Genomic DNA, 20059 nt, shown 5'->3' on the forward strand with positions numbered 1-20059 from the left:
AAATAAAAATAACAGCAGAATTGTTTCATCTTTTTATTTGTTAATATGAAAATTTTTTTTGGCTAATTTAAAGTAAAAGCATAAAAACCATTACGTTCTTTAAATATTATAAATCTTTTCTTCGACTTTAAAGCAATTTCTTTGAAACGTCACCATTTAAATGATCCAGATGATATACTTTTCGTACTAAAAAACCAAAAAAAGTTTGCAAAGATATCGACAGTCATAATCTTTATATGTAAAGATATCATAAAGATCGCAGGGTTAAATGATTTACCTTCGGTCGTCAGCACTATTATCTTTTAATAGGGAATGTTCTTCGTGTTCTGACAGCTTAAAACAAACGATTTTGACATTTATCAAAAAAATTGTTTTTACTATAACCCATTTATAATCACGTTCGGAATTTTAGATATAAAAAGGTAATTTTAGATATAGTAAGGTTTTACATATAATAAGGTAAAACCAAGCTTCTGGCAAAACTTACAAGGGTGTCTGATTTTTCTTTCCAACCTGGTTGTGCATTATCTGACAAGATTTCATCTTTCGTCGGTTCAACTTCACATTTTTGTAACAACATCTCCATGTATTCAGCCATAGCATCGCTCTGCGTTGTTTTCTTCAGTTTGTCTTCGCTTGTAACCTTTTCAGATAACAAATCGCTGGCGCGTAGTTCTTGCATACTTGAATTTTTAGATGACACCGAAACTTCATTTACTAAGTTATCACGCAAATTGCTTTCAGCTACGGGTTGTGGAGCAACTGTTGTACTAAAAGTATCTTTTTTTTTTGTTTTTATATTAGGACTATCGAAAGTTGCAATAGACGTTTCTTGTAGAAAATATTCATGCTCGGCAGATTGTTTGTTCAAGTAAACCTCTTCTTGAGTGTTGTTTTGATGAGTGGCTTGATAAGTATTTTCAACTTCGCCAACTTCAAGATTTATACTCTGTTCTATTAATGTATCAAGTCTATTTGTAACAGGCTGAATAAACGTTAAATCTTCGGGAAAAGAGGCTCTTAAATCAGAATCTGCTAATGGATACTGTGTCAATGTTTTGTAATTTCGAGTTTCAGACAAAGAGTATTGTGTTAAAGATTCAATCTTTAACTGAGGTGGAGAATAATCTGTTACAGATGGTAACTCATTTCTTGTACACGAAACAAATGGGTGCAGTGTTTCACCTTTTCCATATGATACTGATATTGGAGTAATATTTAATCTATTGAAAAGACAAATGTATCTTTATCAAACTATTTATAACCCATAGGTTATAAATACTGACGAAAACATTTTAGTATGGATGCAAACAAAAAAAAAATCCTTTTTTTTTTAACTTTTGTAATATAAGTGACTCACTTATCTCCTGTATTCAATAGCCCAGACATGCCAAATGATGGAGCTTCTTTTCCATCTACAGCTTGTGTTGAAGAGAACGGATGAGAATAGACTGGGTTTGAGTATGAAGAAACTTTAATTGCTGAATAATTGATGAAAAGCCATTAACAAACAAATCCAATCCAGTTTAACATGAATAACACAAACAGAAGTTTGAAAAGAAAAGGTGAAGCTGGTACTTACATGCTGTTGTAGATGGCTCGAATCGATACGAACTAAATGAATCACCAAGGTTTGTTGCTCTTACCCAGTTATGTGAATGTTCTGCGCTCTGCATCGAACGTGCAGCTTGGTATTGTGTACACGAATTAAAGTGAACACGAGATTGAGGTTTATTTTTGTAGTTCTTCTGTCTTTCTAGGAACTGGTTGTAGTTATTTTCTAGTTCCTTAAAAATGTAGAAATATTTTTTTTAAGTATACAGAAACTCTTGACTAAATTATGTAGATATTGGGAACTAATTATTTGAAAACAATGAATCTCTTTCTCTACCAGTGCCTCTTGTTCAAGTTTTTTCAGAGTTAAAATTGAGCAGTCAATTTGTTGCGTTTCTACCAAAGTATCTTCGTGCGGTGAAACAAACATCTTTGTTGTATGGTCACTTTCCATTGTTTTGACAAATAGCATATCATTTGATTGTTGAGAGCTGTAATGGAACAATATCACAATAATAATAATAATAATAATAATAATAATAATAATAATAATAATAATAATAATAATAATAATAATAATAATAATAATAATAATAAATAATAATAATAATAATAATAATAATAATAATAATAATAATAAATAATAATAATAATAAAAATAATAATAATAATAATAATAATAAATAATAATAATAATAATAATAATAATAATAATAATAAATAATAATAATAATAAAAATAATAATAATAATAATAATAATAAATAATAATAATAATAATAATAATAATAAAAATAAATAATAATAATAATAATAAAAATATATTAAGATAAAAAAAACAATAATAATTATAATAGAATAAAAAATAACAATAAACGTTTTAAAATAAAATATATACTTACAATGGGACAGACTTTTGATTGAAAGATTTCATGAACCGCACTTTTTCTATAAATAAATTTAAAACATGAATGTTTTATCAAATTTTAATAACATTTGTTTTCAACTAATAGACACCATTAAATAATAAGATTATCATTTAATAACACTTTAAAACTTTGACAAAATATTAAAGATTCTTTTAAAAGATAACAACACATAACTCAATAAAAAATAACTATACTATAAATCAATCAATTACACTGCCCAACAGTGATTTTGTTTCAGAACCAAAATTAGTTATTTCTTATGTATTTCCATGTGCTGAATTCGAAAATGACATTAAAAATGACATATTAGCTCTAGTTTAAGAAATAAAAGCAAAAATATTCTCTCAAGGCAAGGGTTGAATTAAGTGCTCGTGAAATGAAAAATCAGGAAAAATATCTGGTCTTCAAAATTTTAGATTATGTAAAACCGTGTACTTTGTTTTTGAGGGGCGAATCAACTTTTTTGGCTAGCGAAAAAGTTATAAAATATAAAATAATAAACTTAAACTACAAAAGTAATAACACTCTATTAATTGCATTATAAAAGTAATAACCTTACAATAGTGTAATTACTTTTATAACGCATTTATAACTTTTATAACTCATTCTTAGTTGAAACAACATAAGTAATTCCAAATTTTAATTGAAGTAGAAAAGCAACTTTTTATTGGTTGATTTTTAAATTAGCGCTTGTTTTTATGGACTGTTAATAACATTTTATAAAGTGCGTTTCGCTAACAAACTTAAAATAATTTGCGCCTTGAAAACAAAGCAAAAGGCTTTGCATAAACTAAAATTTTAAAGATCATATTTTTCCAGATTTTGCTATTCTATATCTCAAAAACTAGAGCTAATAAAAAATTTTCGTTGTCATTTTCTTTTTTCTCAGTCCAAAATTAGTATAACTTGAATAAAATTGTTAAAGATACAAAAAAATTTTTTTGTTGCCCAGTATTATTAACAAAAACCACTCATCAAAATAATAATGTGCATAAAAAAAATGTACATGAATGAGGAAAGGGAAGATATTATAGGCATTTACAATTTAAAAATAAGACACTTTGAATCACTAGATAAATATGATACTACAAATTTCTTTTTAATAATACCTTGATTTGCCTGAAGTAGTGCTGACCTGAGTTCTTCAACCACTCGCAAGAGCTCTCTTTGTGAAATAAGTGAATCCTCATACAATCGACGCAACTCATCACATTTAAGGCTCTAAAATACATGGTGAGGAATTAACATATTGCACCTGATACAAAACCCAGTTATATTATTTAGCTTGAGATAATTCCATGTCAAATCAACCATAAAAAAACTAAAAATGTCACCCATCATTTTTATAACTTGTTAACTTTAAAATGTTATAGCCCCTTTTTATATGACCTAAAATTTAAAAATCTAACTCCAGAGTTAGAGATTTTAGCATTTTAAAATTCTGCAATATCAAACTAAGCTTGTTTTTAGTAGAAAAATCTAAAGAACTAATGATTGTTTCATATTGAAATTTTATAAACAAATAGATTTTGGTGAATCTAAAAATTAAACTTTTATAATCTTTATTTCTGAATAAGTTTAAATGGCCTTTTTAAATTTATTGACAAGTTTGTAAAGATCTTGTGCAGTTTTTCTTTTAAAAGAGAAGGGAACATGGAAGGTTGCAATATCATTGTAATATTAGCATTATGGTCAGACCTAATTTTATTTAATTGTGGGTTCATCTAATGATTCAAGACTACTATTAAACTTTCTAGGTTGTTAGAGTTGTTTTGAATTAGCAATTTTAAAAGTTCTTATAACTATATCTAAATACAATCTTAAAAAGACATTTTAACTATATACTTTTCCAACATAATATTTATCAAAAAATTTTCTAAATGTATACTTTTTTAAATATGACATTTTTCTGGAACTGAGTCATTAGAAATGAAAAACTTAAAATGTCTGACATTTACTTAGCTTTCGAGGTTTATCAAAGAACGCCAACCTTTTTTGACAAATCTTATTTTAAAGCCTGAGAAGTGAAAATAAATCCAGTCATACCATAGGCTTTATTATAAATCTTCTGAACATTCCTATTTTGCTTGTTAAAATCAGCAAATTTTATAAACAGACCTTTAATGTTAAATAACAAATTTCATACGCTTCTATTACATAAAAGTGTTTTTATGCAATAAGAAGCAATATTCAATAGGTTACATATGAAATTTAATACAAAACAACTTCCAGCTTTTGAAATTTTGCTGTTTGAGTTAAACTTTTAAAACACACTTGAGCAGCTAAAACTTAATGAGCCTAATTTTCAGAAATATCTTAGATTAATAAGGGCTATTACATTTTAGAATATAACAAAATATAACACACAGGGGGTGACATACCCTGGTTGATTCGATATGGGATTATCCTTTGTTTGATGGCACATACCAAGATCTCATATTTGTTTTGAAGAACACTATTCTTCTTCTGATTTGCATTATCTTTTTCACGCTGCTGTTCTTCTAAAACTTTTATTTGCTGAAAAAAGCAGAAGAATATTTAAATAGAACACAAAATGTTTCTAAAACAAAAATGTCTATATCAAAAAACATAAGTGTACTGACCTCCTCAGACCTTGCAACTTTTACAAGAAGATCATTAACAAGCTTCTGATGTTCTAAATTTAAAAATTGAATCAAAACTAAAAATTGAACCAAAAACTTAAGAAATTTTAAAAATAGTTTAAAATAAACTGTTTTCTATAAAAAAAAAAACCTACTGAAGTTTTTTTTTTGTTGAAAAATTACTTCATTACTGTTTTGTATCTTTTATTGCTATTATGCTTTGCAGCTAAAACTTTGCTTCGCAATTGTAGTTAAAACAATACTACATTGTCTTTTTATTATTAAAAATAACATTTAAAATTTAATTACCCTGTTCTTTTTTTAAGTTATGTTCAATTGATTTTTCATACTTCCTGGAACAAAAGCAAAGAAAATGAAAAATTTACTAAACAAATTTACATAAACTGTATTTTCAGCTTGATTCTTTAAACAAAAAAAACAACAAAAAAAATCACATATATTTTAGTTTTGAACAAACATTGATAAATATTTTTACTCTTGTAGATTTGCTGCATCTTTCTTCAAATTAACATTTTCTGCTTTAAGAATTTTGTAATTCTCAACCTTAATTTAAAATTTATAAAAGATTTATTTTTAGTTGTAAATCCACCAAAAATTTTAATTGCTAAAAAATGTCTTGGTGCTTTACCTTGCTAAAATCTTTTTGAAGTTGAAAAAGTTGCTCATGAAGCGAAGATGCTGCTTGTGTGGATCCTAATAATTGCAGCTGAACCATTTAGAAGATATAAGAAAAAAATATTTATATAGAACTTGCAGCAATCACCCTTTTTAATTCCTAAGCACTTTTAAATTAATAAAATATTAAAAATAATAAAACAATAGTGTGAAATAAACATTATTATGTAAATAACACTCCATGGCATGAATTTTGTCTTTGGTTTCTAAATCTTATATTACAAGTGCTAATGCTTAATAATCCTAGAAAAACACCAATATTCACAAAAAAAAGTTTGATATTGTGATCACACTCTATGATCCTTCTAAATTTTTGTCTGATGAAGATACCAGACCTTTTTCCCAATTTTGAAAGAGGTATTTGACTAAGAGTTGGTCAAATACCTCTAACATCTAGAGCTGGGGTAAATTGTTTCAAGATTGATGGTGTCATGTCATTGAGGAATGACACCATTTTGAAGTCTCTAATGACCTCCCAGTTAGTTATCTTCCCACCTTGAATATGATTGAGAAACATTCTAGAAAACAGATAAATGTGAAAATGTCTTGTAGTGACTTTAAAATCAAAGTTTAATTTGGAATAAAATTAATTTGGTTAAGTATTCACATTAATGGAAAAGAATTTTTGCCTACATTTTAAGAAAATAAAAAGTTTATTTTAATTTCCCTGAGAATATTTTGAGTTATCAAATTATATTTTCCTTTTAAAAAATTTGCAGTACAATTCCAGGTAATCAATTGTTTTTCCTTTTAAAAAATTTGCAGTACAATTCCAGGTAATCAATTGTTTTTCCTTTTAAAAAATTTGCAGTACAATTCCAGGTTTTCTCACAATTCATATTAGTAAACTAACAAATAAAACCTGCTAACTTGTTCAATTTTGTGTACTACAGTATAAAGAAACTTACACCTTATAGCTAGATAATATATCACACTTATTAGAAGTTTTTATGTGCATAACACTGAACTAAAGGCATTATTAAAAATTGTAAGGGATAAGCAAGATTTTTTTAAAAAAGATAAAAACATACATTTAATTTCTCATTTTGCACTTTCAACACATTGGCTTCTTCTTTCCACTTCATATACATCTCTTTCTGTGCAGCAAATTGAATTTTTTCCTCTAAAAACAAACAAACAAACAAAAAAACATTTAGACTAAGAACAAGTGACAAAGATACAAATAAAAAGAAAACCTCTCAGAAGTAAAAAAAAAACTTCAAGATTACAAATGAAAACCTCTCAACTCAAGCTCTTGCTGCTCAATTTTCTTTTTTTTCTCTAATTCATCTTCAACCATTTGAAGCTTTAATCTAGAGGTAATAATGTCTAAACATAATAACTTCTAGCCTAACAGTAGACTTATGTCAATCTATGTTTAGTTAAATTTTACCGTTTGATTTCATCTTTTAACTGAACTTCATATTGTTCTTTATGTCGTCTTACTGTTTCTTCTTTAAATTGTAGTTGATCTTCTCTCAATTTTAGTTCTTTTTCATAAGTCTCTAGGTTTCTAAACCAAAATTTATGTTTAAAAGTCAAAATTTTTTTAAAATAAAAATTAAAGAGCCTTTAAATATTAAGCATAGAAAAAAACAAAATAAAAGTGAAACAGAAAGTTGAAATGTATATGTAAAAATTTTCAACCATAGAATTCGTAAAATTAAGCCTTTCTTTAAAACTGTCAAAATTTACACATAAGAATATTCTATTAGAGAAGCTTCATAACTGTTTTTAAACACATTAAAAATGTGAATAAAGCCTACATTGTTGAAAAAAAAATACTACTAATAATAAATACTAATAAGTAGAAAATAACAAACTAAAAATGATTTCAGCGGTCTTCATTTCACTGACAATAATTTTAATTATACAACCAAAATTAGTTAAAGATATAGCTTTACTAAAGAATTAGACAAAAATTACTGAATTTCTGGCCATTTTTTTATTTCTGAAGCTGTTGGAAATTTTTATTTTCTCAGTTTTATGTAGTAAGTTAAGCACATACTTTTAAAGAATGTTTAGTATTTTAGCATAGATATTATGTTCTCAGTATACTGAGAACATAACTTTTAAAATATTGAAATTGCACAAATCTGACCAGTGGTTAAACTTTGGAAAGAAGATAAAGCTATCAAAAATTTTTTAAATTTTCTTGCATTTCAATTAAAATGTTACTTTAAACAAATAGTTAAAAACTAAACCTTCAGAAAAAAAGAGAATGCTTTATAAGCCAAGTGCATTTTTTGAATTGGTTGAGATTATTAAAGCTTTTTACCAAATATTTTTTAGCCAAATTTTTCACTTATTAATAAACTGCAGTTACAGAAATAATTTTCTTATATTTATTTTTTCTTATTCATTAAGTTTCATTGAAAAAAAAAAGAAAAAAAAAAAGCAAACTGAGTAAAACTTTTCAACTTTTACTTTCAGAAAACAGCTTTCAATATATAGATTGCTACGCAATAAACATGCTACACATTAACACACATATAAAACATGTTACACATACAATAATATTGAAACTATTTTTTAAAAAAAAAAAAAAAAAAAAAAAAAAAAAAAGTTACTCTTCATAGATTTTAATTCATTATTTTTAATAGCATGGAGTATTTTTATTGAATTGAGTATTATTATTAAAAATTTAATTTGCTTATAACATATAAATATTTCATTATTTTTACTCATACATAAAAACTATTATTACTAACAACCTGTGAGCCGTTTCTTGATTTCTTTTTAATTCAAGTTCTCGTTCGTTTAATGCTTGTAATTCTGTTAAAAGCTTTTGTCTGTGTTCAAAACTTTCCTTATCAAGAACCTATAACAAGAGGTCAATTTTCTAAAACATCATCTTAATTTAAAAACTTAATCTAAACATAATCCAAAAAGACATGAGCCTTTTTCAATTCCCTGGATCAAATTAATATCTTTGATATTTAAAATATTTGTCTTTTCAGCTGTAATATATTTATTTGATTGAAATAATTGTAAAGATTATTTTTCATTAAGTAACTTTAGTAAAAAACAGAACAATATATATTTTTTCTAAAAAAAAAACAAACAAACAAAACAAAACCATTATGAATTATAGAAAATGTATGAGTAATTTCTAAATAAATGTAATTGTTACTTGTTGCTGATGTTCAGATTTTCGTTTTATTTCTTCTAACTCACTATTAAGATCTTTCAACTTTTTGCTATATATTTGCTCCAACTAAAATAAAATAAAACAAAAAAAAAAAAAAAAATTAATAAGTATCATTCAAAATGATTTATTGCCTGCAACAACATTCAATTATTTTGATTGATTGTAATTAATTTTGATCAAAAAAATATTTGAGCCTTTTAAAGATGTTAGGTAAATAAAAGGTTGTTTAAAAAAAACTTCTCAATTAATTCAACACTTTTACAGAAAATACAATCACTAAATATGAGTAGTAGTATTACAGAAAACAATTATTTAGTAAATATTTATTTTCCAAATGGATTCTTCTTATGAATAAAATTTATTTCAATAGTTAGCCAAAAGAAAACTTTAGACACTGAAATTTTTTATTATCTATGTAAAGAATTAGGGTAGGGAAGAGCAAGATGCCCCTTGCAATTGCAATATTTTGGTGCAAAATAGTTCTTTTAATGTTATATAAATAGTAGCAACTATTTTGTAAAATACTGTAATTTGCAACAAAATATTGAATTGTAACTGTTTATATGATTTAGGTGAGAAAATTATTGTTTTGTATTTTTTTTATAGATAATTGGTAAGGGAAAGTAGTATGGTTCAATTTTAAAACTACTTCCATTTGTTAATGGTATACAAATCAAGATGCCCTCTATGGGTTTCTTGCTAAAGTTTTTTTTTTTCATCTGGTTTTTTTTCTAAGTATCCATAAATATTATCAAAAAATTATTCTTGTAAAATATATAATAAATAAATTAGTGATAAAATCAGAGTGTAGAAGAAAAAGAAGACCTTAATCATATAAAATATAATTCAAAGGCTGTATTTATTAAATTTTATTTTATGCAAATAGTTGAAAATTATGTGCAAATAACACAGAAAGGTACTAACTGTAATAATTTAAAAACCTAACACAGAGAAATACTAATTAATAACAATTTAAAGGGGCAAAATACACTTTTTTAAGTAATTTTAAGTTTACTTAAACCTTTATCATAAAGTGAAATTTAAAAAGAAAATAAAATCAATTATAATACTAATACTATCTAATTAATACCATAAAATACATTAGAGGTATCTTAACCCACCCCATCTTTTTAACAATAACAAGACTCAGTACCAACGTTGTCTTTTTAGTTCTTACCTCAATTCGAGCATTGGAAATTTCCTTGTTACATTTTTCTCTTTCTTCAATTCTCATCATTGCCAGTTCTGATGATCTGAATCTTTCAATCTAGAAAATTTAAGATAAAAGTTTGTTTCAAAATAATATAAATATATTTTTAAATGACCTTTTATTGTCAAAAAAATAAGGTTAAAGAAATCCTTTCAAATGAAATATCTGAACATAAGAACTTTATAACTGTTTCTCAAATACCAGGCTCAACTCCTACTTTGTACTTTTTAAAAAGAAAATTTATAAAATCAAAAATGTCTTGAAAATGTCAGTACAACTTTCAGCACAATTATCAAGCAGACCAGGACATAGTACACTCTATTAATTTAGTTAGTGGAAAATTGTCAAAGCCCAAGGGTCTTCTATGACTGAAAACCTAGGACAAGTGATAAATTAGTAAAACACCTTAAAGATAAGATGAAATTCAAATCAATTGATAAAAACCACTACAACACTCCAGCTACCAGTTTGCTATGCAAAAGCATAGAAAATATTTGCTTAATTAAAGACATTAGGCATTCATGAGCAGTACTCTAACCATATTTAAAATTATCTGAATTTTGAGTATAGTCAACAATAAACACTTCATTTTTTGCTATTACATGACGATGAACCATAGTGATATGAAATATGAATCTCTTAATCTAGGTAAAATGCCAGTAAAAAGTATGGTCTAATGAAAATTGCTAATTTTAAAATTATCTGAATTTTGAGTATAGTCAACAATAAACACTTCATTTTTTGCTATTACATGACGATGAACCATAGTGATATGAAATATGAATTTCTTAAACTAGGTAAAGTGCCAGTGAAAAGTATGGTCTAGTATGGCCAGTGAAAAGTATGGTTGAAATGAAAATTGCTAATTTTAAAAATCTTAGTTTAACATAATGAACTTAAACGTATGAAAGAACTTTAAAAAAATATACAATTAGAAGAATTTTACTTCAGCCTCAAGCTCTGCTCTTTTTTGCATGTCATACTTGCGTTGAAACATAAAAACCTTTGCTTCCAATGATTCTGCTTCTTCTTTGCTGTGATGTTGAGCTACTTTATGCTGTAATCGCTCAACATCAAGTAACTTTTGATCTTAAATAAAATAAGTGAAAGTTTTTTTAATATCATTTACCAGTATCTATATTCATGACAACATAAACACATATTGAACTTTGATCAAAAATCATACAAAATTTGATATTAAGTTGTATAAAATGTAAATATGATGTATAATTTGTGTAACATGAATGAAGTAAAATTATCATATTTAATGTTTGTAACCAATGTAAAAATATAAATCCTAAATTTACCTAAAGACTCATAAAATTTTGTCTCAATGTAATTAGTTTGAACACTGATATCTTTTGATCCATTATTAAATGATTCTGATAAATGCTGAAGTAAGCACCATAACAACCCTTGAATGAAGTTAGTAAATAATTGATTAAAAATATAGTCAAATTATCTTAAAACCCTTACAATTCTATAGCTACAAACTTTACAAATATCAAGACTTTCTTCACACTAGACACCAGAAGAAATATCAAAAACAAGAACTATATACAAGGGGGCTGAAAGTCAATTAACCATTTCAAAATGAAATAAACTTTTTAATAACTACTTTATTATTTTTTTAATATCATAATGTACACATCTTAGAGACTTTTTAGGCTTAAATATGAGAGATAAATCTTTCAAACGATCTCTGTTTTCCTCTTCACAAAGGCAAGCTTTTTCTATCATGCTCTCCTTAACTATTTGCAAAGTGACTGTTTAACATTCAAATTTCCTGACAAAGCTGTCTTTCAGCACAGCACAAGTTCAGGGCCTATTAATAAATACTCAGTTTTAAATAAAAAGAAATCTGAGGCTGTCAGATCAGGAATAATTTCTGGAAATGCTCAGGATTTCTGGAAGTTATTCTTTCTGTGGAAAATTGCCTTAACAGCTGCATGGTCTCTTGGGTTGAGTCAGTAGTTATCCCATCTTGCTGCCACCACATTCCAGGCATATTTCAACAGCAGATAATACAAAAAATCTTAACATATGGCAATATCTTTTGCTATTAATCTTATTACTACCCTTAAAGAAATATGGACTAAGGACCCTTTCTGATGTGACTTTAAGAGGGTATAGTTCTCATTGATGAAAGACTCTGGGATTTCCAAATCTGGTATTTTGTCTATTCACAAAGTCATTTCAGTGAAAATAGTCTTCATCTCCTATTATCAGTTTGTTCATAAAGATGCCATCTTTTTTGGACTTCTCTTGAATTTAAAAACAGAAGTTTAACTATGCTTAATGATCTATTGGTTTTAGCTTCTGTACTAATTGAACCTTGATTGGTGATATTTGAAGATCTCTTTGTATGCACCTCAAAGTATAGGAGATTCTGATCTCTTGAGAACCTTTATTGAGTAAATATCCCATTGAAAACCCTGTTGAGTAGATGTGCCTTGCTCTTAATCAATAATCTGCCATACCCATTCAAACTATTCCTGTTTTGATGGAGAATTTCTTTTGTTAAAATATTGCATGTATCCTCTTTTTGGTTAAGAACAAATAAGCACTGATGTAAAAAACAAAATTCAATAATTTTTAGATATATGTGTGTGCATGCATGTGTATGTATGTGTAAATTTTGGCCAACCCTGTATAATAAAGACTCTGTGCTTGCTTTAACAAGAAACCACTTTAATGAATTTGGTAAGGAGCTAATTTAAAAGATAAAATACCAGACACTATTAACTTAAAGTGCAGTTACAACTTATAATAGAAGTTTTATGTTTCTTATTTCACCCACATAGTAGTTAAATAAATGTATATTTAAGCATACCTGAACCATTTTGTGAAGAAATTTTACTCTAAATATAACAGTAAATAAAATTTTATTTTACAACACATTTATTTGAAAATAAGATATTTATTTTAAAAATAAGATATTTATTTTAAAAAGAAGAAATTTATTTACTATCTAGAATTAAAAAAGCTTTTTAAACTAGTACTAAAATTTTTAAATTAGTACTAATACAGAAATATATTTTTATAGTTTTATGTCAACAAAAAAAACTTTAGACTTTTTAGCTTTAATCATAAATGTTCTTTGCTAGTATAAACATTAAGTTTATTATCATATAACTTATTAAAAAATATATAAACTAAAAGAATATTGAAACTTAAGAAGCAGATGCTTCTTTATCAGTAAGAAAACTTTGCTGAGAAAAACAAATATTTGCAAATCTGAAATCAATTACTAGTACAAAAAGTCTGAACACTAAGTAAATCATTCTATTTTAACAATGTTAAATAGTTAAATTTTTTCTAAGAAAATAAGACATGTATCAGAAAAAATCTGTGTTGAAATTATAAAGGATATTAACTTAACTATTGCATTTTGATATTGAATGTTATATATATTTTGAAAGTACAATTATTAATATTATCAAATTTCACTTAAGAAAGTTTGTGAAGTTTTGTATGTGAGAATGCACACATTTTGCATTTTACACTCAACATCAGCTTTTGCAGTATTCGGGTGGACTTTATTGGTAGCTCTAATCCATTAATTTTTAAAGTCTTTAATGCTTTTGGCTTCTTTTACATTGATTCTTTGTTTTCTTTTGACAAGAGCCCAATAACTTTCAATAGGACGTAGTTCAGGACAATTTGGTGGATTGCAGTGTTTTTCAACGAAATCTACTATATGTTCTCTAAGCCAGTTTAAAGTTGTCCCAGAGTATTGACATGATGCTAAATTGGGCAAAAATAACGTGTTACTCGTGTGTTCTTAAAAACAGCAAAAGACGTTTCTTGAGGCATATTTTCGTGTTAATTGTTCCCGTAGTCATAAAACAAGAGCTCCTTTCAAAACATTCACAAATTGCATGCCAAACAAAGAATTTTTTAGCAAATTTTTGCATTCCAATACATTTATAATTGGAATTCAGCTTCTTGCAATTAATTGCTGAATAATATTGGTGTCCTGGAAGAGATTGGAAATATGCAACACAATAAGTTTCATTGTCAATAATCAAACAAGATATTTTAGCACATAATTTTTTATAGATCAGCTTTGAACATCAAATTGCAACATTTTCTTGCTTTTCTTCACAACGAGGAACTTTTTTCTTTTTATAAGATTTATAGCCACAATTTCTCTTTACTCTTTATATAGTACACTTGTCTTAATTTTATTCACTAAAGTTTGAACAGAAATCTCTGGTTCTCTGCCTAAGGCATCTTTCACTTTTTTACCAAGATCTTGTCTAAGAAAACATTTTTTTCTTCCACTTCCTGATTTTCTTTTGATTGTACTAGTGTCCTTAAATCGTTTCACAATGCTCTGCACTGTTACACCAGGATTTTCAACAAGAAAATGCAAAATTTTTTCTCGCTTCTTATCTTGCTTTAATGACATTTCAATTAAAACTAATTGTTTTAATAACAGAGTTGTTTAAATTTTGAATAACATCAATACAATGACATTTTAAAACAATTAGCTATTTAAAATGATGCACAGTTTCCGTAAACACCACATCAGAACACGCACAGATTTTTTCTAGTACATGTCTTAACTATTATGTGCTTTTCTTAAATAAATGACAGTAACAAAATATTTGCAAAAGAAAATATTATTTTATTTAATAAATGAACATACCAATTTATTATGAAGTTTAGATTCAGAATGAATGTGAAGCATTTGAAGTATATCTTTGAGTGAAATTATCTACATGAAACAAATATGTAATTGAATTCAAGTATCTGTTACTTTATGTGAGCTTGTGGCTTTTAATACTTCACTTTTAAAGCATACATACAATGAGACTACAGTCATTAACTGTAAATATATATGACATCATTTTCAATAGCTGAAGGTTAACTAAAATTATTACTACCAAGTGCTATGAAATCAAAGTGTTGTTTAATCATATATAACATAATCAGTAAAATTGTATCAACAATATCATGATTAACTTTGCACACTTAAAATATGTAATTAGCATGGTTACACATTTCATTTAATTTTACAGTAACTAACAAACTTTACCTTGTCTGAACTCCCAAGACCTTCAGAAACAAATACAGAAAACGTATAATCATATGAACAAGACTGCAAGTGATTAGCAACCACACTGTTGGCAACTTGCAAAAATATAGATGAAGAATCCTGTTGTGATTTTTCTTTATTACTTTTCGAAGAAATACTTCCTTGCAACTCTTGAGCTAGACGATTTCTTAGCTGAGCCTTAAAAAAAATTATAGTATATATATACATATGTTATTCACTTTTAAACTTTATATACATAAAAGAGTACTATAGACATTATCAACACTGAATCTTCACTTCTTTTCTTTCAAGTTTAGGAGTTACCTTTGCCTAAGATAATAAACTCATTTAGGGTTTCTAATACAATAATTTAATACTTTGGTAAAGAAATTTTTACAATTAGTCTAATTTTCCCATAGAAGCAGTATAAAAAGGACTTAGCCAAACCTGGTAGGTTTCGATTAAGTGCTGATTATAAATTGTGGATAAATGCTTAAAAAAGTTTTCTTAAAATTCCATTGCCTAATTATAATAAGCTATTGTTGTAAAAAAAAAAAACTTAGAAAAGCTGGTTAAAACATCCAGAGGTTTATGGGGAAGGTAAAATATATCTAAGGTAACTCATAATTGTAGTTTAAAACCATTTTATTGGTCTTCATAAAGACAAAAAAAAAAAAAAAATTACTTTTAATTTTTTGTCTCTATGAAGACCAATATGTTAATTTATTGAGAATGAAATTCTAGAAATGTTGGAACTAAAAAGGTTAATTTTCCAAATACAAAAAATTTAAATTTGAAATATTTTTTAAACTTCAAAATATCTCTTTAAAATTTTTCAAAGGCAAAAAAGTTATAAGTTAATCAAATCTCAATTTGTTTAAATTTTCCAATAAAAAACAAAACAATCATTCCCAAAAAGAAAAGCTAAAGGCATCAAACAAAAACTGTTGAGTTTGTTGAGTGGTCGTGTACCAAGTTACAGTGTTAGGTGGTTGAGTACCAAGTTACAAACCAAAAATATTTCAGCAAACAAACCAAGGGAATAAAATATTGATGGTTTGTTTTTTAAAAAGCCCTAACAACCAATCCATTTATTAACATTAGTCATTTAATTCATCTTTTACCAAATTTTATAGTTCAGTGAAGTACAGGGTGGCCCATAAGTCACTTTACATTTTAAAAATTAAATAACATTTTTCTATTAACATATTTCTATTTCTCTTTTCAGAACTAAAAAATAATCATTTTTGGTATGGATAAGTTTACAACAGAACAACGAGTGAAGATAATTGAATTTTACTTTAAAAATAGACAGCCAATTGTTGCAATACAAAGACTGTATATGCACCATTTCAATGTACAACATTCCCTAGTAGGCCTGCAATATTGAACCTAGTAATGGGTTTTGGATGCAATATTGAACCTAGTAATGGATGAGGTCATTCAGTACGTACACGTGAAAATACTGAAGCTGCGAGCTGTAGCATTGAAGAGAACCCAACCACATCCACTCGAAGGTGTTCTCAAGAACTTGGCATCTCATGGAGTTCTCTGCAGCACATTCAAAGAGACTTGCACTGTACCCTTACAAGGTTCAATTAGTGCAATCTTTAAAAACCACCAGACTTTCAAAAACGACTAAATTATGCTGTCAGGTTTCAGAGAACAGCAAGAAATGAGAATGAGTTTATTCACAAGTTGATCATGGGAGATGAAGGTCATTTCCATTTGAATGGACATGTGAATAAGCAGAATACCAGATTCTGGGGCACAGAAAATCCACACCAAGTTCATGTGAGTCCATTGCACCCGGTTAAAGTCACAGCATGGTGTAGAATAACATCAGATAGGGTTATTAGGCCATTCTTCTTTGAAGATGCAAATGAAAATGCTGTGACTGCTGAGAGATATCGAAACATACTAGCAAATTTTGTTCAACCTCAGTTAGCAAACGTGGCAGGGTATTGGTGGCAACAAGATGGAGCAACTGCACACACTGCTAGAGCCACAATGCAGTTGTTAACACATATCGCTGCACATACCGCTAGAGCCACAATTAAGGCAAACATACAACAGGAAATTCTTTCCCTACAACCTCAGATGTTAAGAAGTGTCATGGAGAATAGCTTGAATGGAGGCTATTTAAGAGACATTATCTTTCGTAACTAAGTCAGAACTAACTTACAGGCTATAACTTTGTAATAAAAAAAGAATTAAGTACAGTCATTTAAGAAAAAGTTATTTAATTTCTAAAATGTTAAGTGACTAATGGGCCACCCTGTAGTACTATTTAACTTTTCTAATAAACTTTCATTTAAAAGTTCCATCTTCATCTGAATATTGAGTCCAGAGTTGAAAAAAATAATTCAGTTATTTCTTTGCACCATGTTTTCATGCTCCACGCACATAACCTCAACCCTCAGCTTTTTAAAGCTAATTAAAATTAAGAAATTCATAACTTTAACTACATTCTAAAGGAAAGATTTTATTTTTTCTAAAATTTCAAAATATAATTGGAAACTTTCTAAAAGCAATACTTTTTTGTCAAAAAATTATCTTTTTAAACATTTACTTCCAATAAATTTTTGATATTTTCAATTAGATATAAACAATAATGCTACAGTAAATTAAAGATTTGATACCATTTTTTATTATTATTACACTTTTAATTACGAAACTGTAACAGTATTATTTATATCAAATCTTAAACTAAAATGAAGCACTTGTAATTATAAAATTATTAGTTTAAAGATAACTTTTAAAGATTGAATGGAAAAACCAATAGAATTTCAACTTCAATGTTTCAAATTAGTGAAACAAAACTAAACATGGATAACTAAAACTCAGTGGAAAATGCTGCTAATGTTCACAATGATTACACTTTGATTGTTGCAAAAACTATTTTTTTATACTTCTAGTCATTTCTCTATCAATATATCTACTTGCAATATCATATCTTTAAGCTTTTAAGCTGAACAAATATGCTTCAGGAAAATTTAAAACAAAATGAGTATGTCAAAGGCCTTAAACAAAAGTGTGCTGTCAAGTTGTAAACAACTTCAAATCATATTAGTGTCCCATTCTATAAATACAATTACCTGGGAAAATTACCTAGGTAATAAGGTAAAATCTAATTTTATAAAACCTTTTTGCTGTCTGAATGGCAAAATATTTATCTGCAAAAACTAATTGAAGTGTTGAGTAAGTTTGAAACTATTACAGCATTTTATTAAGGTGTGTGTGTAAAAAGTTTAGCACTTTCAAAACAATTATTCCATAACAATTTTTATTGCATATTATTTTTATTGTAATTTTTCATTTGAAAATCCTCAAAGATATTACCAAGATGCTAAACAAGTCTTTAAATTACACTGTAATTTCATTTCCAAAAAAATGCACATGAAAAAAAAGGAAAACACAATCTGTGGCCTTAGACTATTTAGTTTGGGCTTGTTAATGTCTGTTTGTACAACACTTTGAAGGCTACCATTAAGAAGGAATGGAACTAGATGCTCATGGACTTTATTCAGATCAGCAGTTTCAAGTTCAGGATTTAATTTAAAGTTGTCAGAAATGCTGATAAAAAAAAAAATTAATCTCTTTAATGACTGTAAGATAACACTTCTCAGATAGTGGTTTAAAAAAAGCGCATTACTGTAGAAACTTCTAGTTAAGAAAATAAATCCCATAAAGAATTACCCATTGGGTAAACAAGTTGTTTATGTATATACTGTATGTAACAGCAAATTTTGTAAAAAGTAAGTTTTTTTTGTTTTTTGTTTTTATAAGAAAACAAAAAAAAAACAAAGTTAGATTGGAAACATATTTTTTAAATGAAAACTGTTTAGGAACAGATTTACCGATTTCTATTAATTATGACCTATTTCGGCATTTATGAAAACATTTTAGTTGTATATTATTTAATTTAATCCACGCTAAACTCATTAGGTAAATAAGTGGTTCAGTAGGTAAGCTGTAAATATGAAAATATGTTGTTGTGTACCTTTCTTTTATATTCGTGTACCTACCTTAACTGACTGAAGAATGCCTTTTTCTTTTAAGGACTTAAATAACTTTGAACGTAACTCCGAAGAGCTTAGCCCTGAATTGATTTCTGAAGTCATGTCTTCAATAAAGGAAACGTATAGGTGATTTTACACAAGTTTCCTAAAGTCATTAGGTCGCATTTTTTCAAATTTCCCACTTCACTGTACAACTAGGTCCGAGTTTTAAAAAAAATCCTCATAATAAACATTTCACAATTGAAAAACAATTTTTTATAAAATTGCAGAGTGATAGCAAAATAAAACTACCAGGAAAAAGCATTAAATATGTAATAATTAAATATGTAAGTAACTTAGATATCATTATAAGTGTGATAGGTGCTGATCCAGGAATTTAGGAGCGGGGTGGTTAAAGCCTATTATTAGAAGGGGGAACATGGTTGTTATACAGTGGAGAAAATAGAATTAGCCTCACCATGTACTGATCCGATATTTTGTAAATCTGTAAGCAAGTTTGTGCGGTGCATCTTTTGTATCCACACACATATAATTATTGTTAAAAACAACAACTTTTTAGATTATAATATAGCATAATTAAATTGCGGTACATTTGAAAAAACCATAAAATGTATAAAAGTGAGTTTCCATTCATCCGTTTTTGCTACAGGAAAAGGAAAGGGAAGGGAAAATTAATCACGTGAGCGTGCGCAGTTTGTAATTTAATTTTGAAAATTAATCACTGCGCATGCTCAAGTATTTAACTTTCCCATTCCTTTCCCTTTCCCTTTGCAAAAACGGATGAGTGGAAACTCACCTTAATACTTGATATTTGCAGTAACAAATAGAATTAGCCTCATCGATAATTATTT

The 20059-nt window shown here is 27.1% G+C and overlaps 1 protein-coding gene across 2 annotated transcripts; it reads right to left on the reverse strand.

Moving 5' to 3' along the window:
* Nucleotides 1–20: 20 nt before the first annotated feature.
* Nucleotides 21–19885, reverse strand: LOC145190628 (uncharacterized). Of its 2 annotated transcripts, none has more exons than XM_090079550.1 (25): nucleotides 19666–19885; nucleotides 15187–15384; nucleotides 14797–14865; nucleotides 12976–13003; nucleotides 11450–11557; nucleotides 11089–11231; nucleotides 10110–10199; nucleotides 8915–8998; nucleotides 8496–8602; nucleotides 7175–7294; nucleotides 7021–7094; nucleotides 6813–6904; nucleotides 5735–5812; nucleotides 5582–5649; nucleotides 5395–5438; nucleotides 5086–5138; nucleotides 4910–4999; nucleotides 3592–3703; nucleotides 2456–2501; nucleotides 1892–2045; nucleotides 1583–1787; nucleotides 1361–1481; nucleotides 488–1223; nucleotides 278–333; nucleotides 21–186 (listed from the first exon to the last, which is right to left on the reverse strand). In XM_090079550.1, the coding sequence occupies exons 1-25, from the start codon at nucleotides 19666–19668 to the stop codon at nucleotides 150–152; spliced, it is 2916 nt and encodes a 971-aa protein (XP_089935676.1). In that variant the 5' UTR covers nucleotides 19669–19885; the 3' UTR covers nucleotides 21–149. The 2 variants fall into 2 exon arrangements, with proteins under 2 accessions (XP_089935676.1, XP_089935675.1); XM_090079549.1 differs by lacking the exon at nucleotides 19666–19885 and adding an exon at nucleotides 19215–19435.
* Between the last annotated feature and the right edge of the window lie 174 nt (nucleotides 19886–20059).

Source organism: Hydra viridissima, unplaced genomic scaffold (assembly GCF_058129835.1).
Source record: "Hydra viridissima isolate aposymbiotic clone 2 unplaced genomic scaffold, HvirCarnegie_v1 scaffold_2, whole genome shotgun sequence".
NCBI lineage: Eukaryota > Metazoa > Cnidaria > Hydrozoa > Anthoathecata > Hydridae > Hydra > Hydra viridissima.